Raw genomic sequence first — 13,581 nt, 5'->3', positions numbered from 1 at the left:
GGACAATAAAGAAGAAAGGAAGAGGCAGTTCCCAGAATTCCCCCTGTGTTGCAACAGGATCAGCTACAGCATCTTGGGAGTATTGGGACTCAGGTTTGATCCCCAGCCCAGAACAGTGGGTTAAGGATCCGGCATTACTGCAGCTACAGCTTAGGTCATGGCTGTGTCTTGGATCTGATCCCTGGCCCAGGAATTCCATATATTCCATGTGCCTCAAGATGGCCAAAAAAAAAGAAGAGTTCCCTGGTGATACAGTGCTTTCTCCACTGCAGCCCAGGTTCAAACCCTGGTCTGGGAACTAAGACCCCACATCAAGATCCTGCCCACTGCAGCCAAAAAAAGAAAAAAAGAAAAGAGGAGAAAGGGGGAATTCCCTTATGGCACAGCAGGTTAAGGATCCAGTGTTAACAACGCAGCAGCTTGGGTGACTGCTGTGGCACAGATTTGATCCCTGGCCAGGTAACTTCCACATGCCATAGGCGTGGCCTAATTAATTAATTCATTCATTCATTTTTTTTTTAAAGAAAAGAAGGGGCTACAAGGGAGCCAATACACTAGCATAGTACCATTCTAAGAAACTGTCACAAATGATAAGCTATGGTGTAGGTTGCAGGCGTGGTTCAGATCTGGCGTTGCTGTGGCTCTGATGTAGGCCAGCGGCAACAGCTCCAATTAGACCCCTAGCCTGGGAACCTCCACATGCCAAGGGTGCGGCCCTAAGAGGTCAAAAGACAAAAAAAAAGAAATTGTCACAAATGTTGCCTAGAAGTAGTTTAGTCCCCAGTTCACTGCTTTTAGTATTCTTTTCTAATTCTAGACTAGGTAGAACCTATAGGAAGAAGGTAAAGTTAGGCAGCGATATCCTGTGAAAGGAAAAAAAGAAACACTGAAGATTTTCAAGTAAAGTTTGTTTACTAAAACTATTTCATTTACTAAAACTATTTTGTTTACTAAAACTACTGGCAGAGCTATAGAAGTAAAACTTCTAGGGAAACTGAGAAAATTCCTAACCTACCGCCATCCCAGCAATAAAAGCTTTTTTTTTTCAATTGCTTATTTTTTAAGGAGGCATAAATCTACCATCCAACCCAAGAACTGGAAGATTACCAATAACCTACACCTATATTCTCATTTATTATCTCCATAAGAAGTTCTAACAGGAATTCCTGCTGTGACACAGCAGGCCAAGGAGCTGGTGTTGTCTCCATGGCAAGGGTTAAATTCCTGACCTGGTGCAACAGGTTAAGAATCTAGTATTGCCACAGCTGTAGCATAGGTTGCAGCTGCAGCTCAGATTTGATCCCTGGCCATATGCCAAAGGTGTGGGGGGGGGGAAAGCTCTAAAAGCTCTTTATACATATTCATACTACTTTCCCTTTAGGTTCTATAATTCCACTTTTGGCATCTATATAGAAAAAGCATATGCTTGTAATAGATATTCACCACCACATTTCAAATTATGCAGCAGCCATAGGAAAATGTTCACATTAAGTATATTTTTATGTGCATATATATGCCTATAAAGATGTATTTCATATGTATACATAAAAATAAAGAAATATGACTCATGTTTTCTGCATGTGTGTGTGTATGTGAATAATGAAACATAACAAAGTGCTAACATTTATTAAGAAGTTGAGATTAGAGGATGATTTCCATGCTCTAGTTTCTAAGAATGTTATAACACAACAATATATATATACATATCTCTGTGTGTGTGTCTGTGCCATGGTATTTTGTTGTGGCAGCCCCAGAAGTCTAACGCACCTCTATTAAGCAAAATGAATCTTAACCATTACACATTCCAGTAAATGGTAACTAAATATTCTCCACAGCACTGGGCTAGACAATACCAGGAAACAAACTCAAAATTACTTTCATTTGATTCTTAGTTTTTGAGCATCTATTATGTACGTAGCACTGAACATACTCATACACAAATGTTACTACCAGAGTAAGACACAAATCACCTTGGTGGTGAGATATCCTGCCACTATGAAAAAGAAGAATTTATTCGGGCAATTCCAAGGCGATAAAAACCAACTGTAAGTATTTCTAAATGTAAAAGATTTATTAGTGCTAGTTTTCACATAAATTCACAGCTCAAGAACAACAGGGACAAGGACAGGAAAGCAGAAACAAGCTGAAGAAGGCAAAGTACAAATAAAGGGGGCAAAGCCAATTCCTCAAAGGAAATTATCTCAGTGGTCACTATTAGGCCAATCCTTCAAATAAAGCCCCAGCATCATTTTCTACTGAAAATATTAAATTTAATTCATAATACTAGTTGAATTGGTATTTGCTTATAATTGAGAATATTAAAACTGTCCATTTTTTGCTAAAGGACATTATCTATTATTCTATTATCTATTATTATTATTACCTAAAAGTAATATTAGTTTATCACTCTTTTATTTCTTTTTCTTTCCCCTTTGAATGTTAATCTTTTTAACTTCGTAGCTACTCAAGGAGTGCCTTGAGCAGAAAATGGGGGGGGAGGTATAAACATTAGTAATGAATACAATTCCCTTCTTTCTTCTGCTACCAGAATGGCAAATTGCAAGGGCCACACAAGCCCACAGTGAGGTGTGGGAGAAAAGCTATATGAGCTACTCAGGTCTAATTTAAGTCTAGGCGTTAAGCTTAATAGGAATGAGTACAAAAGGACTCTTGTATTTACACACAGTCTATCTCACCTTTCCAGAGCAGAGAGTCTGGACGAGAAGTTTAGTTTTGGCCAGCAATAAACTATATACATAGAGCACAAACATAGAAAAATAATAGGTATTTATATTAAACATCTATCATGTATAGGGGAGTTTTCCAAGAACTTTATGTGGATTGACTCATTTGACCCACACAACTCCAGGAAATAGAGGGAATAACTATCCCTATTTCATACATAAGGAAACTGATGTACAGAAAAGTATAAATTGCCCAAAGTTGCCTAACTATAAATGCCATACTTGAAAACCAAGCATAGGCCATCCAGCCCCATCTCCTCCTTTCTATACCATGATACCATTGCATTTATTCCTCAAAAAACTTCAAAATCTGGAGTTCCCGTCGTGGCCCAGTGGTTAATGAATCCGACTAGGAACCATGAGGTTTCAGGTTCAATCCCTGGCCTTGCTCAGGGGGTTAAGGATCCAGCGGTGCCGTGAGCTGTGGTGTAGGTCGCAGAAGCGGCTCAGATCTGGCATTGCTGTGGCTCTGGCGTAGGCTGGCGGCTACAGCTCCGATTGGACCCCTAGCCTCGGAAGCTCCATATGCCACGGGAGCGGCCCTAGAAATGGCCAAAAGACAAAAAAAAAAAAAAAAAAAAACCTCCAAAATCTGGGTTGCAGAGCATTACAGAGGGATGTGATAATTCAGAATCCTATCAAGACTCAGCTAACTCAGGCTTATTAGTATGAATTCAATCCAACACCATCAATTCTTTGGATGCCAAACATTATATTAAAAGTGTTGCGTATTTGCTAGGCAAAAATTCTATCATGTCTTCCCAAAAGTAAATACAGACCAGTTAGAATTATCCTTTTCTCACAAGGGAGGCTAAAGAGGGCTGTAGTTGTCTTAATGGCACTGTTCTTCAAACGATGCCCTTCGTCACAAATTAGAAGATCAAATTTTATATTCTTAATTTGATCCAGGGATCGAAGTAACATTTCATAACTGATGATAAGAACAGAATACAAAGGTGATTTGGTGAATTCTTCTACTTTGTGGTCCTAAAAACAAAAAGGTAATACTTAAAAATCACGGGTAGAAACTGTCAGATCAAACTTAAGCAGCATATGCCTGACAACCATTAACTAAGTATTAGAATATGTTAACTCATAACCAAATTACAGGGCAAGATTCCATTTACCTGCAAAGGAGTGGGAGAGTTACATATACTTAAAAACTGCCACCACATAGAGAATGAAACTGCAGAATTGATTTGAAAAGCTAGAGATTTAGAAAATGACCAAGGCTAAACTTTTAAAAGTTTCTTACCGGATCAACAGTAAATATCTTGATTCTTTCACTTCCTAACCATTTTTGAAATTCTTTCCTCCAATTATTCACCAAGCTTCCGGGTGTAACAATAAGTGTCTTCTTTATTACCGGCTTCCCGCCATAGGGTCCCTGACACTGTAGAGTCCAGATGAGTGAAATACATTGCAATGTTTTCCCTAAACCCATTTCATCAGCAAGAATAGCTCCACATCTGCCGTTCACCCTGTTAGAAATAATTACACTTCCTTTAATCAAGAAGTGAATATATTTTATGTCCCTAATACCATTACCTATTAGTCAAGAACCAGAAGCTAGTATTTTGTAACTAGGATGAATACTAGCCCCACTAAAGACTTTTACAGCTAATTTATGACATACCCCTCTTTTGCATCTCTGGTAATTATATTTATGATGTACTTATTGTCAACTAAATTACTAAAACAAATTGAAATTAACAATTTTATGTTTTCCATTTCAAAGTGTAGAGAAAAAAATTACAAACATGAATTATAGCCACTATTATTATTATTTTAGTTCAACAATTTGCCACTGCAAGATGCCAGTTAACTGAAACATAGTGAGTGGCAGAAAGAAAATAGCGATCCACCCTTTCACAGTGGAGGGAAGGGAGCAAGAAGGCTTCGCTGGAAGAAAATGAACCTTGGGCAGAGTTTTAAAGGTAAATAGAAATTCACTACAGGAGTTTTCTTGTGGTACAGTAGGTTAAGGATCTGGCATTGTCACTCTAGCAGCTTGGATGGCAGCTGTGGTGCAGGTTTGATCCCTAGCCTGGGAACTTCCACATGCTACAGGTGCACCGCCCCCCCAAACAAAGAAAGTTAAAAATAGGGAGTTCCCTGGTGGTTCGAGCAGGTTACAGATCTGGCATTGTCATGTACACCTAAAATGATGCCACACACCACCCAGTGGAGTGCATATCGCAGAATAGGAAACACTGCTCTCAGTTGTAATAATTTTAAGCAAGGAAATGCCATGTTCAGAACTGTTTTCAGAAAAAGCTAGCTGGTGGCAATAAATGAATGAATTTGAGGAGCATCAGAAGAAGATGCACAAGTTAGAAGCCATTGCAATAATCCATATAAAATATAATTTTATGGCATCCGTTACTAGGGCTGCTACAGTGAGGTGCCAGGAACTATTAGAAACCAAATGATACTTGGGAGGTCAAAATAATTAAAAGTTCAGGTTTGATTAGATAGAGAAGATGAGAGAGAAGAAATCAAAGATGAATTCTCAAGCCAGCTGAGATAGATCTCCACAAAGAAGAGCAGATTTGAGAGAGAACATGAATCTAGAAAGTTTTCTAGGATATAGTTTTCCCTGAATTTGTCACCATTCAAAGGCTTCTTTGAGTCTAAGGCAATTTACATTCCCAACTCTAAGACCAATATAAAAATCAAGGTCCTATGCTTTAAGAACAAAGCGGAAAAGGACTGGAAGGAAATCTACTAAGATGTTAGCAGAGACCTTTGATTCTTTTCTACCTCGTTTGTCTGGAATGTATGTATGTGTGTGTGTGTGTGTGTGTGTCTTCTACTTCACTGGTACTTCAACTACAATTCTCTAAGAAAATTCAATTTTAAAAGGGGAGGAGGGGAGTTTTCATCTGGCTCAGCGGAAATGAATCTGACTAGTAACCATGAGAATGTAGGTTCAATCCCTGGCCTCGCTCAGTGGGTTAAGGATCCAGCGTTGCTGTGAGCTGTGGTATAGGTCGCAGACTCGGCTCAGATCTGGCGTTGCTGTGGCTGGGGGTGTGGTGTGGGTCACCGGCTACAGCTCTGATTCGACCCCTAGCCTGGAAACTTCCATATGCAGCAGGGTGGCCCTAAAAAGACAAACAAACAAAAAAAGTAAAAGGGGAGGAGGGACTCTTTTTTTTTTTTTTTTTAAGTAGAGCTGAGATAAGAAGAAAACCTTTTTCAAAATCCTCATAAGCTATATGCCTAGCTCCTAGCAAGATGTCTGGCACACAACATCAAGAACCACTTGTGGAAAAAATGCACACATTAATTACCATTTGCCATGCCTACCAAAATAGAATTCATGATGTACCCACTGAGATGCATTATATATCAGGCTCTTCCTAAAAAACCATTATGTTACAAGGTAAAGTTCAGATTAGACTAAACAAATTATTTTCCTACCTCATTCCCATCACACATTCATAAAGGAATATGATTCCTTCTCTCTGATGTGGTCGAAGGTGATACACAAGGTGAGGATCTATTACTACATCCACAATAGGAAAATGGTTCTTATTGAACATCCACTGGTGATTATTATCTGGTCGTAGCATAACAAGGGAATCTTAAGAAAAAAGTAAAGTATAATTATAAACATATTCCAATTCACTTTGTCAGTAATTAAATCATCTTACTTCAGTTACTCAGAAGGTAGAACTGTTTGCCATCATTTGTGACAAAAAAAAAAATTTGAAATTCAGTACATCAATGCTAAGCAAAGGTACAAAATTAAAAAAGAAAAATCTCATGACTTATGGATGTAAGATTTCATGCAAAGAATTACAAAGAGCTTTCCAAACTTAAATGCAAGGAGCTTTCCAAACTTTATGAAACAACTGAAATTCACTATTGTCTAATAAAGATTTGGTAAGCCACAACACTTAACAGTTCGGTATTCAGAACAAAAAGAACTATTTCCAACTGAAAGCACAGGCTGGAATTTTGCCAAGATGTTCCTGCTAATGCTCACAGCTTCTTATTCTGGAAAGGCTCTCCAAATTTAATATAAAGGGTCTCTTTATTTTCAGTACTGTACCCACTAACAATGACCATTACTCTTATTAATTGGGAGAACTGAAAAGAATGACAAATTTTCCATTGACTTCACCAACATTATTTGCTTAAAGTTAATTACTTCATTCATGAGTCTTTGCAAAGCAGCATGAAGTAACCATCAAATAACGTAATTCTTTAGAAATATGCTAATATGATTTAAAAGATTTATTTTAAAAATCACTCAAAAACCAAAATTAAATATAACTAGAAAGCTGGTCACAATTTATAAATCTGAAATGAGATAATAAACTCATCAAAATTATTTTTTGGATACATTTGGTTAAATGTACATCACGGTTAAAAAATAAAATAGATTGTAAAAAACAGACAAACAAAAAGAGAAGAATAAATATGAGAAAAGGAAATTTAAAAAAATAGGTTCCAGGAGATTAAATAAATATCCATCAGTGCAGAAATATAAAGTCATAGGAATGAGAGTCTGGTCATGTTTACCCATAGCAATCACCTGGAGGAAAGTTTTCTGTGGATCTTCCTAGGTTTCTGAGCAACCAAAAGGAGCTCTCATTTTTGAGGTCATTTCCTAGCAAGTAGGGGACTAAGGAGTGAAAATAGAACACATAACCCTTGGGTTTTACTCTATATCCCAGGAGCAAAATAAGACATGCCTTGTGGATTTCCAGTCAAGAAATGGCCCCAGGAGTTCCCGTCGTGGCGCAGTGGTTAACGAATCCGACTAGGAACCATGAGGTTGCGGGTTTGGTCCCTGCCCTTGCTCAGTGAGTTAAGGATCCGGCATTGCCGTAAGCTGTGGTGTAGGTTGCAGACGCGGCTCGGATCCCGCGTTGCTGTGGCTCTGGTGTAGGCCAGTGGCTACAGCTCCGATTCGACCCCTAGCCTGGGAACCTCCATATGCCACGGGAGCAGCCCAAAGAAATAGCAGAAAGACAAAAAAAAAAAAAGAAATGGCCCCAGTTTTTTCTATCATTTTAAAAAGGACAAAGTGGGGAAAAAGCAGAAAGAGATAAAAGATGATACACAGCTCAAGCAAAAAGGACCACACGGTCATAAATCACCTAACAAAGCACCCAGCTTCAAGAACGGTAAAACCTAAAGCACCACAGCAGTGGGACACCAGTTCAAATCTTAAGATGCCCCTCTACCTTCTCAAAGATGATGCATCATTTAATGCTAACAAATTTCTCATGCTTTAGTTTTAAGTTTACAACTTAGTCCTACTACCAGCAAGATAAAAATGAATAAATAAATAAATAAGTGTTCCCGTCATGGCTCAGTGGTTAATGAGCCCGACTAGTATCCTAAGGAGGTGGGTTCGATCCCTGGCCTCACTCGGTGAGTTAAGGATCCATCGTTGCCATGAGCTGTGGTGTAGGTCGAAGACGTGGCTCAGATCCCGCGTTGCTATGGCTGTGGTGTATGTAGGCTGGCAGCTGAAGCTCTGATTTGACCCCTAGCCCAGGAACCTCCATATGCCACAGGTGCAGCCCTAAAATACAAAAAAATAAAAACAAATAAATATGAATAATCAACTATTTACCATTTACAAAAAAGTCTTACACACACACGTACACATATATATAAATTACTACAATAAAATTTTTTATCCACTCAGTGAACAAATATTTATTGTACACAGTATGTACCAGGCACTCTAAGTCTCTATGGTAGTTATTAGAACCTCATTTTGCACATGAGGAGGCAAGACATTAGTGAAGTAATTGACTAAAGCAAGAGGTCAAAGCACTAGTTAGTTCAGTTGCAAATTCAGGACTCTAACTCAGGTCTTTGACTAAGCACAGTATTCTTTTCAGTTCCCATAGGCCTCATCACATAATAGGAAGGCAAAGAGAAAGAATGAAGGAAAGAAGAAGGCTTGTTAAAAAGAGCCAGTGGGATAGACAAGATATTCAGATAAAGAGAAAAATCAGATGCATAAACTACCATCCTCTAAATTTCAATTAAGTCTCAAATAAGCTAGAAAGGAGAGCTAGGAATTTTAATCTGGGAATTTTAAATCAAATTATGCAAATAATTGTTTTAATTTAAGCAAGTCAGTTCATCCTTCTGGGACTCAGTCTCCTTAAATGCAAAGTGAGGGGATTTGCCTAAATTACTGAAAGGTCCCTTTAATTCAAAAATTCTATGTTTCCATGACACTTGTAAGAGAATAAAATAGTTATTTTAATACTTTTATTTTACTACTATAATGAAAGAAGCCTACTCTATTCTACAACATTCACATCTACTACACTATAATTCAAATTTCTTGTTTGTCTCTTCACCAAATGAGAAGCTCTGTGATGACAGTTTCACCTCTGGGCTCATTGCATAAAAGACACACAAGAAATACTTGGAGTTCCCGTCATGGCGCAGTGGTTAACGAATCCAAGTAGGAACCATGAGGTTGTAGGTTTGATCCCTGCCCTTGCTCAGTGGGTTAAGGATCCAGTGTTGCCGTGAGCTGTGGTGTAGGTCACAGACGCGGCTCGGATCCCGCATTGTTGTGGCTCTGGTGTAGGCCGGCAGCTACAGCTCCGATTCGACTCCTAGCCTGGGAACCTCCATATGCCGCGGGAGCAGCCCAAGAAATGGCAAAAAGACAAAAAAAAAAAAAAGAAAAAAGAAAGAAATGCTTGTTGACTGAACAATCAAATTTTAAAGTCGTAAACAGACTAGGTTTCATTTTTAATGTAACTTTTAAATTAAATTAATTAATGTGTGAAGTTCCCGTGGTGTCGCAGAGGAAACAAATTCCACTAGGAACCATGAGGTTGTGGGTTCAATCCCTGGCCTCGCTCAGTGTGTTAAGGATTCAGTGTTGCAGTGAGCTGTGGTGTAGGTCACAGATAGGGCTCAGATCTGGCATTGCTGTGGCTCTGGTGTAGGCCAGCAGCAATAGCTCCGATTAGACCCCTAGCCTGGGAACCTCCATATGCCACAGGTGCAGCCCTAAAAAGACAAAAGACAGGAGTTCCCGTCGTGGCTCAGTGGTTAACAAATCCCACTAGGAACCATGAGGTTGCAGGTTCGATCCCTGGCCTCACTCAGTAGGTCAAGGATCCAGTGTTGCCGTGAACTGTGGTGTAGGTCGCAGACGTGGCTTGATCCTGAGTTGCTGTAGCTGTGGTGTAGGCCGGCGGCTACAGCTCCAATTAGACCCCTAGCCTGGGAACCTCCATATGCCACGGGGGCAGCCCTAGAAAAGACCAAAAAAAAAAAAAAGACAAAAAAATGTATTAATGTAAAAAGTGACTTGATTGAATTCTCATGAATAAAATTTTAATTTTTTATATGACATCTCACCTTTCAACACTTTAACGCTGAATTAAACTGCTACTCACTAATACATGTGATCAAAGCACATGGTCTTCAAAATGGAAGTTTAAAAATATTCCTAATTCATGAATTTACTAATTTTTCTCCCTACTAAAGATATTAAGATTCTTTTCAAAATCATACATATGTATGTATGTGTGTATACATCTACAAGTTGTATAATTTTCCTTCAACACATGCATAGCATCTTGATTACTATATTCTTGGAACTGTACAGTTACTTATGAAATAATTCTCAAACCACATTGTCATTCAACTTCAACATTATCCCTTATGTTAGATTTACATGAAGAATATATATACTTTCACCTGAAAAAAACTTTTTTGTGGCCACCCAGTGGCATATGGAGTTCCTGGGCCAGGATCAGTCCAAGCCTCAGTTGCAACCTAAGCCACAGCTGTGGCAGTGCCGGATTCTTAACCCACTGTGCGGGGCCAGGGATCGAAACTGCATCCCAGCACCCCCAGGACGCTGCCAATCCTATTGCGCCATAGTGGGAGCTCCCCTGAAAAAACTTGAAAGAAAAACTTAAACCTTAAATTCACATACCAAAAAAATCTTTAGACAGTATAAACAGAATATTCAAATTAGCTGTTAAATCTTACTTGGTGCATATGGATCATGACGTGGTTTGCAATTCTGGAAGCCATTCTGTCTATTTTCCTTTGAATTTAGTTTACAGACACTTTTAAAAGGGTTAGAGACACACTTCTTGGGAGTTTGAGAAGAATTTAAGGCCCCAGAAAGTCCAAGCTGAAAACATCTGCCACTGCTGAAATCATCTGGAGAGATTACACCCATGACTTCTATTTCTTTTCCACCAATCATCATTGTTTGACCCTCTTCAATCTTTTCAAGTTCTTTAAATTTATATCCAATGCCTTTAAATTGAGAAGAAAGAAAATTAATTTATTGAAACTCTAAGATGACTAAGTGTTAACCATAGTCTCTTCCTATAACTGTACAGAATGAAAACTGTACTTTGAACATAAATAGACTTGTATAACCCATTAGCCAGAATAAAAACATAATTAATCATTTTAGTTTAAACACATACACACAAATCAGAAAGAACAAATAATTATACATGTATAAAAATTAGCCAAGCTTTAAAGAGGCAAGGCTTTTTTTTTTTTTTTTTTAGGGCCACACCCACGGCACATGAGCTAATATTTACAATCTGTGCCAACTGGTAACCACACAATATATATCCTTCAATCACTTACGATAAACCTCTGATATAAGAAGAAGTTATTTGGTTGGCGTTCCTAAATGCCAAAGACTGATTCCTCCATTCCCCAAAACAGCTCAATTCAACAGCAGTGTTGATCTCTCCACATTAATGACAATTATAGTTTTATCTTCACATAGAATCCAACACTATTGACCCAATTACTATTAATGACGTGAAAATGGGCAACAGGAATAAACTTAATTTTGAGGTATCTTCAGCAGCCTCTGTCACTCCAAGATCTCTCATTTCATTTCGAATCATATGATTGTCTCAAACATCTCTAAATCTCCGCAAGGCTTTCTTAAAACTCCTGAACTTTGTTTCCCACACTTGTTCTTTTCTGGGTATTGTGTAATGATGGAGTCAAATGAATCTGACTACATTATCACAAAATGTTTGCAATTCCAGCCGTCCAGTCTGCAGTTTTCCTAGTGTCTTTTCCATGTAGGAAAATGTATTTAAATGCTGTTTATCCAATTTATTTAAAAGAAAAATTGCTTGCATTATAGGCAATAACTTGCAAGATTAACTCCAGGTTGATATATTTATTGCTATAATTAAGCAACCAAGTCTTATGTTTGGATGTTTTCACTTTGAAAGCCAATAAAACTTCGTTCAGTGTTTAAACCCGTGTTTTTCAACTGCTGGGTATGAGAGCCACCTGGCTAAAATATATTTACGTCCAGTCCCCCTCCCCACCAACCAGACCAAATAATCACAGCCTCCAAGGTCAAGGACTAAGTACTGGAATTGTTTTAAAAGCACCGTAAGTGATACTACTTATGTACTCAGAGCAAAAACAAACTGTTTATAATTTAAATTGCATTTTTGGCTACTTGCAATGGAAAGTTTATTTTATCACAAACTGTACATATATACTAACCATATATACTACATCTTATGGGTAGGAGATATTACAGGATAATTTGATAATTTTTACTTTAAAATATAAATTCACCTAATACATATACATAAGTTCTCCCAAAATTGAGGCTCAATCTACCTTAAGCAACAACATGGAATGTATACCGTAATTTTTCTTTTTATTTTCTCTAGACACTAAGCATAACACTATGAATATAATATTTGTTCAATATTTTTACGATAAAAGATTCTACTGCATACAATATTGTAAATCAATTCTATTTCAATAAAAAATTCTATTGCTGATAATTCCATTCAGCCTCAACTCTTGCCCCTCCGTCACTGCCCTTCACGTACTACATCCCTGAAACACTGAAGTAATTTTAACTTTCTCCTACCTTTATGCCTGTGCGTATGTTATTCCCCTTTCTCATACCCTACAACACTATTCATACTTCAAATATTACCTTAAACAGTAACACCTATGAAGTTTTCCCCTAGCTTCCTAGGCAGACTTAAATAGTCTTTCTATGAATGCTCTTATTGTGCTTGGCAAAAATTCTCACTGAAACAATTATCTTAGTGCTTCCTAATAGTCAATTACATTGTCCCTTCCCCACTAAACTATAAACTACATCCATCTTTGAATGTTTACTCCTAGCATAGTGCTTAGCATGTGACAGTTACTGAAAACTAAAAACTGTGATATTTTCAAATGAATGGGTGAGCAGGGAGAATAGATTCTATAATTATGCACCATGCTCAGAACTGAACAGTAAGAGACAATGCAAAAAAACCATGGTTGGTGTTTAGTACTCTGGATTTATGGGCTAACTTGTACAAATCATGCTGGCAAGATTTTATAATGGAAACAATGGTAAACTCCAATTTAGATGTGATAATCTAGGTTATGCCTAGCCATTATCTCCTTGCTATTTTCAAACTTTTATTAGGTATCATTGAAGTTAAATATCATTCCACTCCTGATATCAATCTTTTTAACTTTTACTCACTCAGCATTCTGGGGAAAAAAAGAAAAGAGAAAGAGAGAGATGAAAACCACACCAAGACAAACTGTTTCATCTCTGAAAAATTCCAAAATAACTATATATACCTGTCTGGCCACTTTGTTTTTGGAGAAAATGAAATCATGGGATGAGACTCACCTCACTGAGCCAGTAAACGCAGATTGTCAGACTGACTATTATGAGAAAATTTTGTTTATGAGATATTTAGACATGAAAGTCAATTAAAGAACTCCTTTGTAAAACCCAATTATCTTTCACTTCATAGCCAGAGATAAGATAATAATATTAGACCAAATCAACATCAGGTAATATCAC

The 13,581-nt window shown here is 37.8% G+C and overlaps 1 protein-coding gene across 1 annotated transcript in view; it reads right to left on the bottom strand.

Annotated features, from left to right (window-relative positions):
- Nucleotides 1–13,581, bottom strand: part of RAD54B (RAD54 homolog B) — a 118,068-nt gene that overhangs the window by 28,221 nt on the left and 76,266 nt on the right. Inside the window, exons 5-8 of the mRNA XM_047783600.1 lie at nucleotides 10,746–11,021; nucleotides 6,171–6,333; nucleotides 4,000–4,225; nucleotides 3,524–3,731 (exon numbers count right to left, since the gene is read on the bottom strand). Coding sequence (XP_047639556.1) covers nucleotides 3,524–3,731; nucleotides 4,000–4,225; nucleotides 6,171–6,333; nucleotides 10,746–11,021 — 873 coding nt within the window. The remainder of the gene's footprint in view (nucleotides 1–3,523; nucleotides 3,732–3,999; nucleotides 4,226–6,170; nucleotides 6,334–10,745; nucleotides 11,022–13,581) is intronic.

This window comes from Phacochoerus africanus, chromosome 6 (genome assembly GCF_016906955.1).
Source record: "Phacochoerus africanus isolate WHEZ1 chromosome 6, ROS_Pafr_v1, whole genome shotgun sequence".
In the NCBI taxonomy this organism is placed as follows: Eukaryota; Metazoa; Chordata; class Mammalia; order Artiodactyla; family Suidae; genus Phacochoerus; species Phacochoerus africanus.
Note: the sequence above shows the minus strand (reverse complement) of the source record. Positions and strands in the feature narration are given on the sequence as shown.